The 12,612-nt window shown below is 36.1% G+C and overlaps 1 protein-coding gene across 1 annotated transcript; it reads right to left on the bottom strand.

Annotated features, from left to right (window-relative positions):
* Positions 1 to 459: 459 nt before the first annotated feature.
* LOC109055762 lies at positions 460 to 6,683 on the bottom strand. The gene is made up of 3 exons (XM_042772277.1): positions 6,635 to 6,683; positions 1,115 to 3,211; positions 460 to 862 (listed from the first exon to the last, which is right to left on the bottom strand). Exon 2 carries the CDS (start codon positions 3,196 to 3,198, stop codon positions 1,117 to 1,119), a length of 2,082 nt encoding a protein of 693 aa, XP_042628211.1. The 5' UTR covers positions 3,199 to 3,211; positions 6,635 to 6,683; the 3' UTR covers positions 460 to 862; positions 1,115 to 1,116.
* Between the last annotated feature and the right edge of the window lie 5,929 nt (positions 6,684 to 12,612).

Below are 12,612 nucleotides of genomic sequence, written 5' to 3' on the forward strand. Positions count from 1 at the left end.
TGATTGTTAGCAATAATTAATATAATCAATTGAAATATTTTGTAATTTTAATAATATTAACATGTACAACATTATTTTAGTAATGTATTAGTAAAGGTTTTTTCACTTTATTTTGATGGTCCTTTTAACACATTCTGTTGACTATAGGTAATGATGCACCTACATGTCTACTAACTCTCATTAGACTAATAGTATACTGGTAGGGTTAGGGTTAGAATAAATTGATATCTACTTGCAAAATTACTTATAGTCAGTGGCATGTCTGTTGGGAGACCATCACAATAAAGAGTTAGCAGATATTAAACATAAAGTCTACTAATACTCTAATGTTGAGTTAGTAGACTTGTAGGTATAAACATTATAAAGGGACCATCAAAATAAAGTGTTACCAAATATTTTTCATTGTTAGTTCATGTTAGCTAATAAAGTTAACTAATGATAACAAACAGAGCCATATTGTAAAGTGTTACTGATTTATTTTAGATTAAATCAAGGCAAGTTATCAGAAAGAAGCACAAACTGGGATTAAAATCAAGAAGCAGAAGACAATATAAGAACAATTAAACTTAAACCAGAACTAAAGCAATAATTGTGCTCTCCAGTAAAGTTCACATAGAGTGCTTGCCTAAACAGAAATATACTCTTGATGGAAAAGTAAACAGAAGTATAACTAAAATCCAAACAGAAATCCATAAGCAAACAATCCATAAGTAAAATTCTACTAAACTCCAAATACTCAAAAATTTGTTCTACAATTTACCAAACTTAATCTGAAAAAAAGAAAAAAAAAAGCAGATGTTGAGCGATGACAGGAATGGTTGTTCCGTTTGAAAGAAAAGGCTTTTGTCTTCTTTCATATTTTCTGAAAAGCAATAGAGATACACAGTTATTTAAATCTGGAAATCCTAAACAATTTTACAGACAAAGCTATCACACAGTAGTCAAATTAAGATATTAAGACACATAATTTAGAAACAATGTCAAATAATATTATATAATAAAATATTTCTAAATGTGATTGTCTAAAATGATCTATCATGACTATATGTAAAAGAAAAACAAAGTTTCAATTTGAACTATCTTATCATCTAGAAAATGTTTCTTCAGTACATACACTCAGATGTATGCATCTGCTTCTTCCTGACTGAATCCAGCTTGAACAATCTCTTGAATACTTTTGTTTTGTTCTGGAGGAGCAGCAGGTAGAATGGCAAGGAATTCTTGATCGATCCTTTCTAGTCTTGCAGTGCTCTTCCGGTCATACTCCTCTTTATTCTTCAGAACAAGCCTTATAATCCCTTCCTGTGCCTCGTCACAGCCTTTCTGGAGCAGTGTTCGCTCTTGCTCAAATTCTGGTTTACTTTTATCCATGGCCATCAGTTTGCCCAGTGAACTGACACGATCCATCAGGTACTTGTTGGAAACATCTGTGTATGTTCCAGAGATCATATGGACCAGACTAGCGATGTTACAGGCTTGGAAAGCTTGAGTGTAGAGCAGATCTTTTGAGAAGAGTTTTGCATTGTAGGAGAGGGCTTGTGTTTTCTCTGATGTGGAGACAAAGTTTTTGAGAGTTTTGCTCAGGCTGGTTTTCACAATGTTGGAAACCATCTGAAAAAATTGAACCATCTTCTCCCACTGCTCCTTCACTCTCCCCATGGCATCCATTCCTTTGACCAGCATCTCTATGGTAGTTTTAAAGTCGATCTCTTTCAGTTCACAATTTCTCATAGTAACCAGGATGTCTGTTAGTTCCTTCTGGTTCTTCTCTAGGTTCTCCACACACTTCTCATAGGTCTCTCTTGTCTTGTTCAGCTGAGCTCGGCTCTGCTCTATGGCAAATCTTGCATTCTCTGTGGCCTTCTGTGAAGCACTCATGTTCTCAGACTTGTTTCCTTCTTTATACATCATTGGTGGCTTTGGAGAAATAGCTGGAGAATTTGTGATGTCTTTGCTTTTGCTATCAAAACTGTGAGCTAACTTAATCAGATCCAAGACCTCTTTTATTATCTCAGTGCTTTTGACTTTGTCACATTTGCCATCAGGTGCATATTTTGCAAGCTGGTTGCATATTTCTGTGCCATCTTTGCATAACTTCTGAGCTTGTGTCTTTGCTGGGCAGTCAGAGATATTATTTAAAGTTTCACTGATTCTTTCAAACTGTTTTGCTATGAAATCTGTGTTTGTAGTTTTGTGCTTTTGATCATACAGTTTTGTCCAATCAATGTCATCATCCTTACTACTGACATTCAATGTTTGCTGGATAGTCTGTGCACAATTTAAAATTTCAGCCGCCTTACTATATACGTTTATTTCAGCTACCAAATCACTAGACTTTTCCTGATCTTTAATGCGTCCCATAGTATCAGATATCTGTTTTGATGCAGAACACATCAAATTCACTGGCTGAGTAACAACAGATGTCAGTCCATTAATCATGTCTGTAACACTCTGTGTTATTCCACTCACAAAATCCATTCCAATCATTTCCCATCCACTAGGGAGGGAATCCAGAGCTTTCTTGTAGCTCTCATTAGCCTGATCCAGTTCCTTCTCTATGGCACTCACTGCCTTCTCAGTCCTTTTCTTGATCTCTTGAGCTGACTGCTCCCTCAATTTGCTCTCTTCTAATTTCTTCTTGATTGCTGCCAACTCTTCCCCATAAAAGTGCTCTGCATTCACACATGCTTCTAGCAGCTCTTGGATGATATTAATGACATCACTGAAACGCCTTTTAGCTACATCAGACAACTCAATACAATCATCTGCAATGACTCTGATATTGTCTAGCTGATCAGGAAGATGTGCTTTAACAACTTCATCATTGCCTTGAAACAGAATCTTCACAGCTGTCTTCATGTAATTTGGAACTTGGGCGGTATGGAGGCGAATCTGATCCATGCTCGTATGGGCCTCATTAAATGCGTGCCAACCAGAGTTACACACTTGCATGAGGCAAGCACGAAAGGAATCAGGGTATCTGATGAATTTAAAACCACCTTTAGGGGGATTTTTATTGATTGAGAAATCTGTTGAGGAAGAGATGAAAACCAGCTCTCCCATGATGGCTATGGATAGAGGTGCTGGAGTCAGATACTCTTCCCAGTTGGCATAAGGCTGCATTATAAGTTTGGTTTGGTTCCTCATGTCCTCAGCAGTTGTAAGGCTTTGAGTAGATTTTGAGATTGCAGAATTCATGACTCTCCTGTTCCTGCTCAGAACAAAGATGAAATTTGAAAGTAAAAGTCCTATAAGGACTTTTGTAATTGTAGTTTGTAGCTCTAATTATTTTCTAACTCTTATATGACTTATACATTAGATGCCTATATAGAAAACAAATTTCACCTCTTAACTTAAAGAATGCTAATAGACAGAATCCTAGTGGAATACTAATTCTAATTGGCACAATATATTGTCTGTGTCTGTTTTTTTTTTTTTTTTATCAACACAGTTACGTTTGCATTCATGCAAGAGTTTGCCAGTTGATTGTCAGTGGATATATATACTAGTAATTGTGGTATATTTGGAGCACATTATTTTGTGTTTTATCTGAAATGAGATTTTTGTGTTTGTCAGGACAATGCTTTCATGTTGCACATATATCTGTTTCTGCTATAACTGCTTGTATGAAAGATAACATTTAAAGAAGTGGTTACACTAGTAACACTTTATATAGTTTTTTATTCATCGTCACAGCAATTAACAAAGTGTTGATGTTTATTAGCTGTAAAAAAAGAGAGATAATGCTTTGTTAACAACTTTTTAACCATAAATAGTTCTCACTTTAGATTAAGATTAGTAAATGTCATCAAGTGCTTTAAATCAACTGTTATTTTACATTAATTACACTAGTATTAAGAATAAATTATGGTTGATAATTTGTTAACAAAACATTATTTTTTTTAACTCTTTACATGAGCTAATTAAACAATAACAATAATTATTGTGACAATGAATGAGGAATTTACTATTTATATATTGACAATTATTGCATTAACAAATAATTTATTACATATTAATGTATTAACAATAACGTCTATTAATGTACTAAAGTTTATAAACATTTACGCATTTATCAGACACTTTTATCCAAAGCGACTTACAGTGCATTCAGGTTAACATTTTTTACCTCACATGTGCTCCCTGGGAATCGAACCCACAACCTTTTGCACTGCTAACGCAATGCTCTACCACTGAGCCACAGGAACAAACAATTAATTGTAATCTAACAGTTTTGAAACTTTGCAACTACATGTGAATTAACTCTCATTTGAGTATTAGAATATAGTCAGTACAATGTCTGTTGTGGGACCATCAAAATAATTTTTTGTAGATATTAAGCAGGCAGTTTACTAATACTCTTGGAGTTGCAAAGTTACTTATTGTTTGTAGAATGTCTAAAGTGGACTGTCAAAATAAAGTGTTACAAAAGTGTTACATTATACCCAGTGAGGTTTGTTCTTACATGTCAAGAAGCATGTATATAACTTTTTGGCAAGATATTTCAAACTCCTGAAAGAAACCACTCAAAAAGACTGTAACAAATTATTTATCATTATCCATCAGTTTGACAGATAAAGTTGTAGATTTTCCTTCATGTTTTATTTTCAGACATCAGGGGAATAATATATTGCTTGGTATTTTAATGTGAGATATCTGTGGTAAGAGCTCTTTTCAGTCCACTGATTTTTTTTCCTTCTGATTTTCTTTTTTCTTTTGTACTTAGCTGTAACAAGATGAATAAACATATACTGTGCATTTGTGGTCTGCTGATTTCATTTATGACATATCCCATAATTCACTGGAATGCACTAAGAATCTCTCTCTTTCCCTTTAAACCTAACCATACCACCAAAACTGTCTCTAACCTTAAACATGTCCACCTCAATTTTATTTATTTATTATTTGTAAGTACATAGTTAATGACACTTAAAGGGTTAGTTCAGCCAAAAATCAAAATTATGTCATTAATGAGTCACCCTCATGTCGTTCCAAACCCGTGAGACCTCCGTTCATCTTCGGAACACAGTATAAGATATTTTAGATTTAGTCCGAGAGCTTTCTGTCCCTCCATTGAGAATGTATGTACGGTATACTGTCCACGTCCAGAAAGGCAATAAAAACATCTTCAAAGTAGTCCATGTGACATCAGAGGGTCCGTTAGAATTTTTTGAAGCATCGAAAATACATTTTGGTCCAAAAATATCAAAAACTACGACTTTATTCAGCATTGACTTCTCTCCCGGGTCTGTTATGAGCGCGTTCACAACACTGCAGTTTAGTGATATCCGGTTCGCGAACGAATCACTCGATGTAACCGGATCTTCTTGAACCAGTTCACCAAATCGAACTGAATCGTTTGAAACGGTTCGCGTCAACAATAAGCATTAATCCACAAATGACTTAAGCTGTTAACTTTTTTAACATGGCTGACACTCCCTCTGAGTTCAAATAAACCAATATCCCGGAGTAATTCATTTACTCAAACAGTACACTGACTGAACTGCTGTGAAGAGAGAATTGAAGATGAACACCGAGGCGAGCGAGCCAGATAACGAACGAAACATTGACTCGTTCTCGAGTCAAGAACCGGTTGCATCGGTTTTCGGATCACCGGTAGTGATGGGAAGTTCTGTTCTTTTCCGCGAACCGGTTCTTTCGGACAGTTTGATTCAATAAACCGGTTGCCGAAAACGTTTCACCAGTTCTTTTGCACTCGACGTAATGACTTCATTGGCGATGATTGCCCTTGATTCAAGCCTTCAGTTTACCCGCGCTCATAACATTAGCACAGAATCAGTTCAGAATCAATCACCAAAAGAACCAGTTCGGTTCAGACGCGCTGTGTGTCAGTCTGAATCACGCATGCGCAGTATCATCAGCTCCTTGGTTCTCGAACCGGACGCGTCCGACAGAAACGGTTCTTGACTCGAGAACGAGTCAATCTTTCGTTCGTTATCTGGCTCGGCTCGGTGTTCATCTTCACTTCTCTCTTCACAGCAGTTCAGTCAGTGTACTGTTTGAGTAAATGAATTACTCCGGGATATTGGTTTATTTGAACTCAGAGGGAGTCAGCCATGTTAAAAAAGTTAACAGCTTAAGTCATTTGTGGATTAATGCTTATTGTTGACGCGAACCGTTTCAAATGATTCAGTTCGATTTGGTGAACTGGTTCAAGAAGATCCGGTTACATCGAGTGATTCGTTCGCGAACCGGATATCACTAAACTGCAGTGTTGTGAACGCGCTCATAACAGACCCGGGAGAGAAGTCAATGCTGAATAAAGTCGTAGTTTTTGATATTTTTGGACCAAAATGTATTTTCGATGCTTCAAAAAATTCTAACGGACCCTCTGATGTCACATGGACTACTTTGAAGATGTTTTTATTACCTTTCTGGACGTGGACAGTATACCGTACATACATTCTCAATGGAGGGACAGAAAGCTCTCGGACTAAATCTAAAATATCTTATACTGTGTTCCGAAGATGAACGGAGGTCTTACGGGTTTGGAACGACATGAGGGTGATTAATTTATGATATATTTTTCTGTTTTTGGGTGATGTATGGATTTATTATGGGTTTGGACCTGATTTGATATGTTATAATAAGTAATTTTGCGTAATTGCCTTACCTTGTTGGAAAGTGAGAAGCGTTTCGTCAAGTCTCAGGTTAAGGTCTGGTAGAATGGTGAAATGAACACATGCCTCTGTTTTTATTGCCATCTGAAAGGGGCGGAGGTGGATGACTGGGGAGGAGAATCTAGAATGCTAACTTAAACTCTTTCTTAATGCTATTAATATTGTTCCCAGATTAAATGAAAACTGTATGTAGTTGATAACAAAATTCTACTTTCTACTCAAAAGCCACTAGAGTAGTGAGTTAAGATAGTCTTAAAGTTATCAGTAATAACGTGTTGGAAATTACACAGCTCTCAGTGATGTTTTGCATCATCACTGTTTTCCAGTAAGTGTTTTTAACAGTTTTAGAGTTAAGTTATAGCTGTATGATTTCCAGCTAGTTCCAGCTTTTTAAAGTCTTGAATATGAAGTCAAAAAAGAAATATCTGATTTTCAAGCATTTTACTCTATTTGATGCTGATTCTGCTCCATTGATCAATTGTTCTGTCTATAATGTAAGAGACCCATCAGTGTTTTATGTGCCTGCCTCAAGATCTGTCATATAACAGGTTAACTGGTTTCCTGACTTACCTCTGGCACAAGGCCATCTTCCACCTCATGGGCCTGGCCCACCATCCCTCCCCCTGATCTGCCTCCATTACACCTCCCTCCTGGATCTTTTTGTTACACTGGAATCCATCTGGAATCCACTCCTTAAAGCGGGGGTCATGTCACAGCCATCTGCTGGAGTGCCCATGAAAGCAATCAGAGGGCACTCCTCCCGGATCATTGCCCGTTGCTTGTGGACTTCAGTTCCCATGACCCCTTGATCAGATTATTGGTCCATTACCCAGCTCTGTGCAATTATGAGAGACTCAGCTCACCTGTATTTATACCCTTTGGTCTGTGTCTTTGGTTACTTTTTATTCAACACAGCAGCACCCGTATATGTGATGTAGAAATACAGAGTTTTGGCAGAAATGTACAGTAGATATATTTTTTTTATGAATATTATTATTATTTTTTTTTTACTTATTTCTTTACTGCACTTTCAAAATCAATGATTTACTGACAAATTGTACGTTTTGTACTGTCTGGTATTAATATTGTTCAAAGCATTTGAATGTCAGTCAGTAATATAACATCTATCGTTACTAAATTCGGTCCTATTTTAAAGGCTTTAATTGGACACTCAACAGCCATCAAAAACATTCACAGGGAATGTGTGGCCAAAATGGACTGGAAAAATGTAATTTACATTACACCATAATTTACTACTGAATAGGCCTTCCAGTTGAGAGAGATTACACATCACAGCCATAACATCTGACAAAGAGCATTTCAGTGGTATTTAAAAATGGAACTTTTCCACTAGTCATATTAGTTGTTTAATTCATTAGTAATCTGACTAGTCCAGGCCAAATATAAAAGTCTCATAAGAAATAGAAAAAAAAAAATTCCAAATCTGGTTTAACTTACGAATAAACAATACAAACTACTAATTAAAAACACTGTTACACTACTACTCATCTAGATCAAGAATTATGCAAATTTAGCAACCGAATTGCACTTCTTTGTCCTATTGGACTTAAAACAAGGGACTCTGTATCTCCGGCCTGAGGGGAGGACCTCAAAATACAATGAAGGGGGTGATTTACACAGTCCAATATGGCATCTGCTTTCCTCATAACCTGCCTCTCATAAATATTTGTCAAGGAAACCTGTGGGCAGCCTATTTAACTTACCAGCCACCTTCACAATATAGCTGAGGTTATTTTTCTCCCTCAGGCTGATGCCCCCATACCAGGCAATAAAAGCAAAAGTAAGGACAGATTCAATAAAGTATTTATAAAATAAAGACAGGTTAACCTTATCAACATTAAAAAAAAGAGTTAAGCTTCCTTAGGAAGTACAATCGTTGTTGTCCCTTTTTAACAGATCATCCTCTGCGTTTATTGTCAAATTTGGGTTTACTGTCTATCACAGTACCCAGATATTTATACTGCTCTACCACCTCTATGCTGATTCCTTTTATATAGGTGGGTGAAGGAGAAGCAGATTGTTTTCTCCTAAAATCTATGAGCATATCCTTGATTTTTTTTTTCTTTTTTTTTTTTTGGAAAATAAATTATAGAAATTAATACTTTTATTTAGCAAGGATTCTTTAAATTGATCAAAAGTGATGATAAAGACTTCATTTTATAAAGGATTTCTATTTCAGATAAATGCTGTTCTTCTGAATTTTCTATTCATCAAAGAAACCTGAAAAAAATCTACTCAGCTGTTTTCAACATCATCATAATAAGTGTTTTTTTTTTTAGCAGCAAATCATAATATCAGAATTATTTATGAAGGATTGTGTGACTGGAGTAATGATGCTAAAAATTCAGCTTTGAAATCTCAACAGATTACATTTTGAAATATATTCAAATAGAAAACAGTTATTTTAAATAGGCTAGTAAAAATATTTCAAAATTTGACAGTTTTGCTGTACTTTGGATCAAATAAATGCAGACTTGGTGAACAGAAGAGACTTCTTTAAAAAACATTAACAAGCTTACTGTTCAAAAACTTTTGACTGGTAGTGGATACTATAGGCAACTTAAAATGTTCTCTAATTTCTAGCTTTTAATTGGCTTAGATATCTATAACTGCTGGACAATAACAAATAATAATGATTTGTTTATATACTACAAACAGTTTTTTATCACATAATATGGCAGAATAGTTTCTATACTGTAATAAATGCTATGTCAATTAGCACTGCATTGTTCATATACTTTATTTATCACCTGATGGAGATATATAAACCATGTATTGTGGCAATCGTATGTTTAATGTCTTCGTGTTTTCAAAAGTTTCAGGTTTTCTGTGAAAACAACTGTTTTCATACAGCAATAGCTGGACGCTTTTGTCCATATTAGAAATTTCCTAGTATGACTTTCTGGTATGGCACATCCCCCGCGTAATCTACCAGAATCTACCGTAATTTAGCATTTCAGCATGTAAAAACTGTTTTAATTTCATTCCAAATGAAAAAGCTGTCTAAGTAAACGTAGCTACTGACAATAGGTACATAGAGAACGTAGTACAGCAACTTCAGTACTTAATTGGAAGAACTATTCAATACTTAATTGGAAGAAGATTGCTTTCTTAAGAGAAAACTTGAGACAGTTTCACAGCTGTTGCTTCAGATTCACAGTTCAGGGGTGTTTTCCCAAAACCATTTTAGCTGACTATGGTGACAAGTCTCGTCATTATCCACATAGATCAGCAAAACCATAGTAAAATTCACAAACATTATCAAAAAATTCTGTGGTTGTAAAACAGTTCTCAGTCTGTGGTTAAGAAGCATAGTTACTTGTTAGCATGCAAGATAAGAAAATAAGCAAGAAAACATGTAGTACAATCTATTCCTTTCATTCCGTATACATACAGATTTCATTCTACAACTTTTCTTGTCTAAAGGGAATTAAATGTTATGCTTTGTGTAGTGTGAGGCCTATGAGGGCAGTTCTGGAGTTGAGGTATCTCCTTGCCTGCAGTTTAAGAATGCTGTCAGGCCACAGTCCACTATAGTGAATGGCCCTATAATGGCCCTAAATAAATCGGTAAACCTTTACAGTATGGTTCCATTTATTAACATTAGTTAACTGTATTAGTTCACATATAGGGGAAGTCGTGGCCTAGTGGTTAGAGAGTTTAACTCCTAACCCTAAGGTTGTGGGTTCGAGTCTCGGGCCGGCAATAGCACGACTGAGGTGCCCTTGAGCAAGTCACCAAACCCCCAACTGTTCCCAGGGCGCCGCAGCATAAATGGATGCCCACTGCTCCGGGTGTGTGTTCACGGTGTGTGTGCACTTTGGATGGGAGCACAAATTCTGAGTATGGGTCACCATACATGGCTGTATGTCACATCAATATAGACCAACAATGAAGAATAATTCTAAAGCATTTATTAGTTAATGTTAATTTCATGTTAATTTACTAATCCATTATTAAAATCAAAAGTTTAATCTGTTAATATTATTTAATGGACCTGAGAACTATGAACGAACAGTTGTGTTATAAACAGAGATGTTATGATCTAGCGTTAACAAAGATTAATAAATACTGTAACAAATGCATTGTTTTTTGTTGGTTAATGCATTAACCAACGTTAACTAATGGAACCTTATTGTAAAGTGTTACCAATAGATTAAATCTTGTCTAAAGTATCTCTGTTCTGATAACCTGTTGGTCAGAGCTTACATTTAAGGCTTTTAGCAGTGATTGTAATAACTAAAAAAAAAAAATACGTATTTATTTTTGATTTTTTTTATTTTTTTCAATTATTAATAATATAAATGTATCGGTTAAGCACTTCTCACAATAAAAATTGGTCCAAAAATACATAATCTTTTACCAACAATCTTTAGGCGATTTGCATGATGACACAACCTCAAGAGAGATTTACTACAACTATGATATAGGACTTTGTCTTTAAGGTTTTATATTTAAGATTTAAGATATTATATTTATATTGGTTAATTATATTAAGTAAATAGTCGTATAGGTCCCTGACTGGATGAACTGCCACTCACTAATCAGAAAAAAAAAAAAATATATATATATACCAAGCTATGTCACTACAGCCAAGTTTTATTATTGTAAAGTGTCTTCTACTGTTACTTCCCTGCTAATTGATGGCAGGTTTCATATAGATCACATTCAGTACCTGATACTATTAACAAACTCAATAAAAATCAGTCTCTCAGTCATTCACTCTCTCCAATTTTGTGGCTAGAACACATCTGTACATAACTGGCAGATGAGATCGAGCCTTTCCTTCTTTGGCCTCCCGACCCAACGGTGCCCCCCAGTGGACTCCATAGCTCCTGACAGCCCCACTCCTTATGTGGCCCATGGCCAGGCGCCCAGTTCTGGTAGCAGCCTGCTTCTCTGTTCTTCATCCAGAACCAGAAGTTGAAGGTGGATATGTAACGGAGACTCATCCATACATGAGAAGTGGAGGACCGGATGGCTTTTCTCGCTGCCCTGTTCCTCACTGTGAATAGAGACCAGGTCCACATGGTGCTTTCTGCAGTAAGTCACAGCTTCAGTTCACGTCAGGTTCTCACAGACCAGAATCAGGTTATCTTTGGAATGGTTTGCAAAAAAAAAAAAATACATTTAATTTAAAATAAAATAAAATAAAATAAAATAAAGTAAAACAAAACAAATACATGGATTATATTGAGTTTCATGTGGAAACAATATGGAACAACTGTTTTGATACCCAGTTAACAAAAGTATGCTCTAAGAGCATTTGTTAATGTTCCAATTAACAGAGGTGGGAAGTAACGAAGTACATTTACTTGAGTAAATTTTTGTGGTGAAAAAACCAGAGTTAAAAGCAGAGTTAAAAGCACAATATGTACGATTTTTTTATTAAAATATCCAAAAACCACTAGAAAAGTGTTATATATTTTGCTGACTTGTGTACTTACCTTATCCCAAATGTTTCAAAGAATGTTTAAATCCAGAGAAATAAGCAATTTTAACTAGTGACACGGACCGTGTCCATAGTGTCATTGTGTCACCTGCCAATAACGTCATAACCCCTCAATTTCCGGTTTTGTTTTGTAGAAAACATGGAAACACCAAAGATGCTTTAATATTTTGTGCGTTTTAATAGACCGGTGACGACCGCACAGAGTAGCATTATAACAGAACTTACAGAGCACTTACTGCGGGGTCTATGAGCCCTGCCTGCATTTTGGGGATGCTGTCCTGTAGCAGGGGGTTTGGAGGCCGCACAGAGGTTGTCTAGCATGGTGCGGGCTTCCTAGGAAGACAAATTTTGAAAGCCTCGTCCTCCTTTTTCTTATCATTGCAGCGCTGCGGCATTAGCATGATGGCAGGGCCGAAGAGAGCCTGGACATGCTCGATCGGTGCTCCAGCGATGCGCCACTTCTCACTGTCAGGGAAGCTGGAGAGATTGAGCCATAGT

Source organism: Cyprinus carpio, chromosome A16 (assembly GCF_018340385.1).
Source record: "Cyprinus carpio isolate SPL01 chromosome A16, ASM1834038v1, whole genome shotgun sequence".
Taxonomy (NCBI): Eukaryota; Metazoa; Chordata; class Actinopteri; order Cypriniformes; family Cyprinidae; genus Cyprinus; species Cyprinus carpio.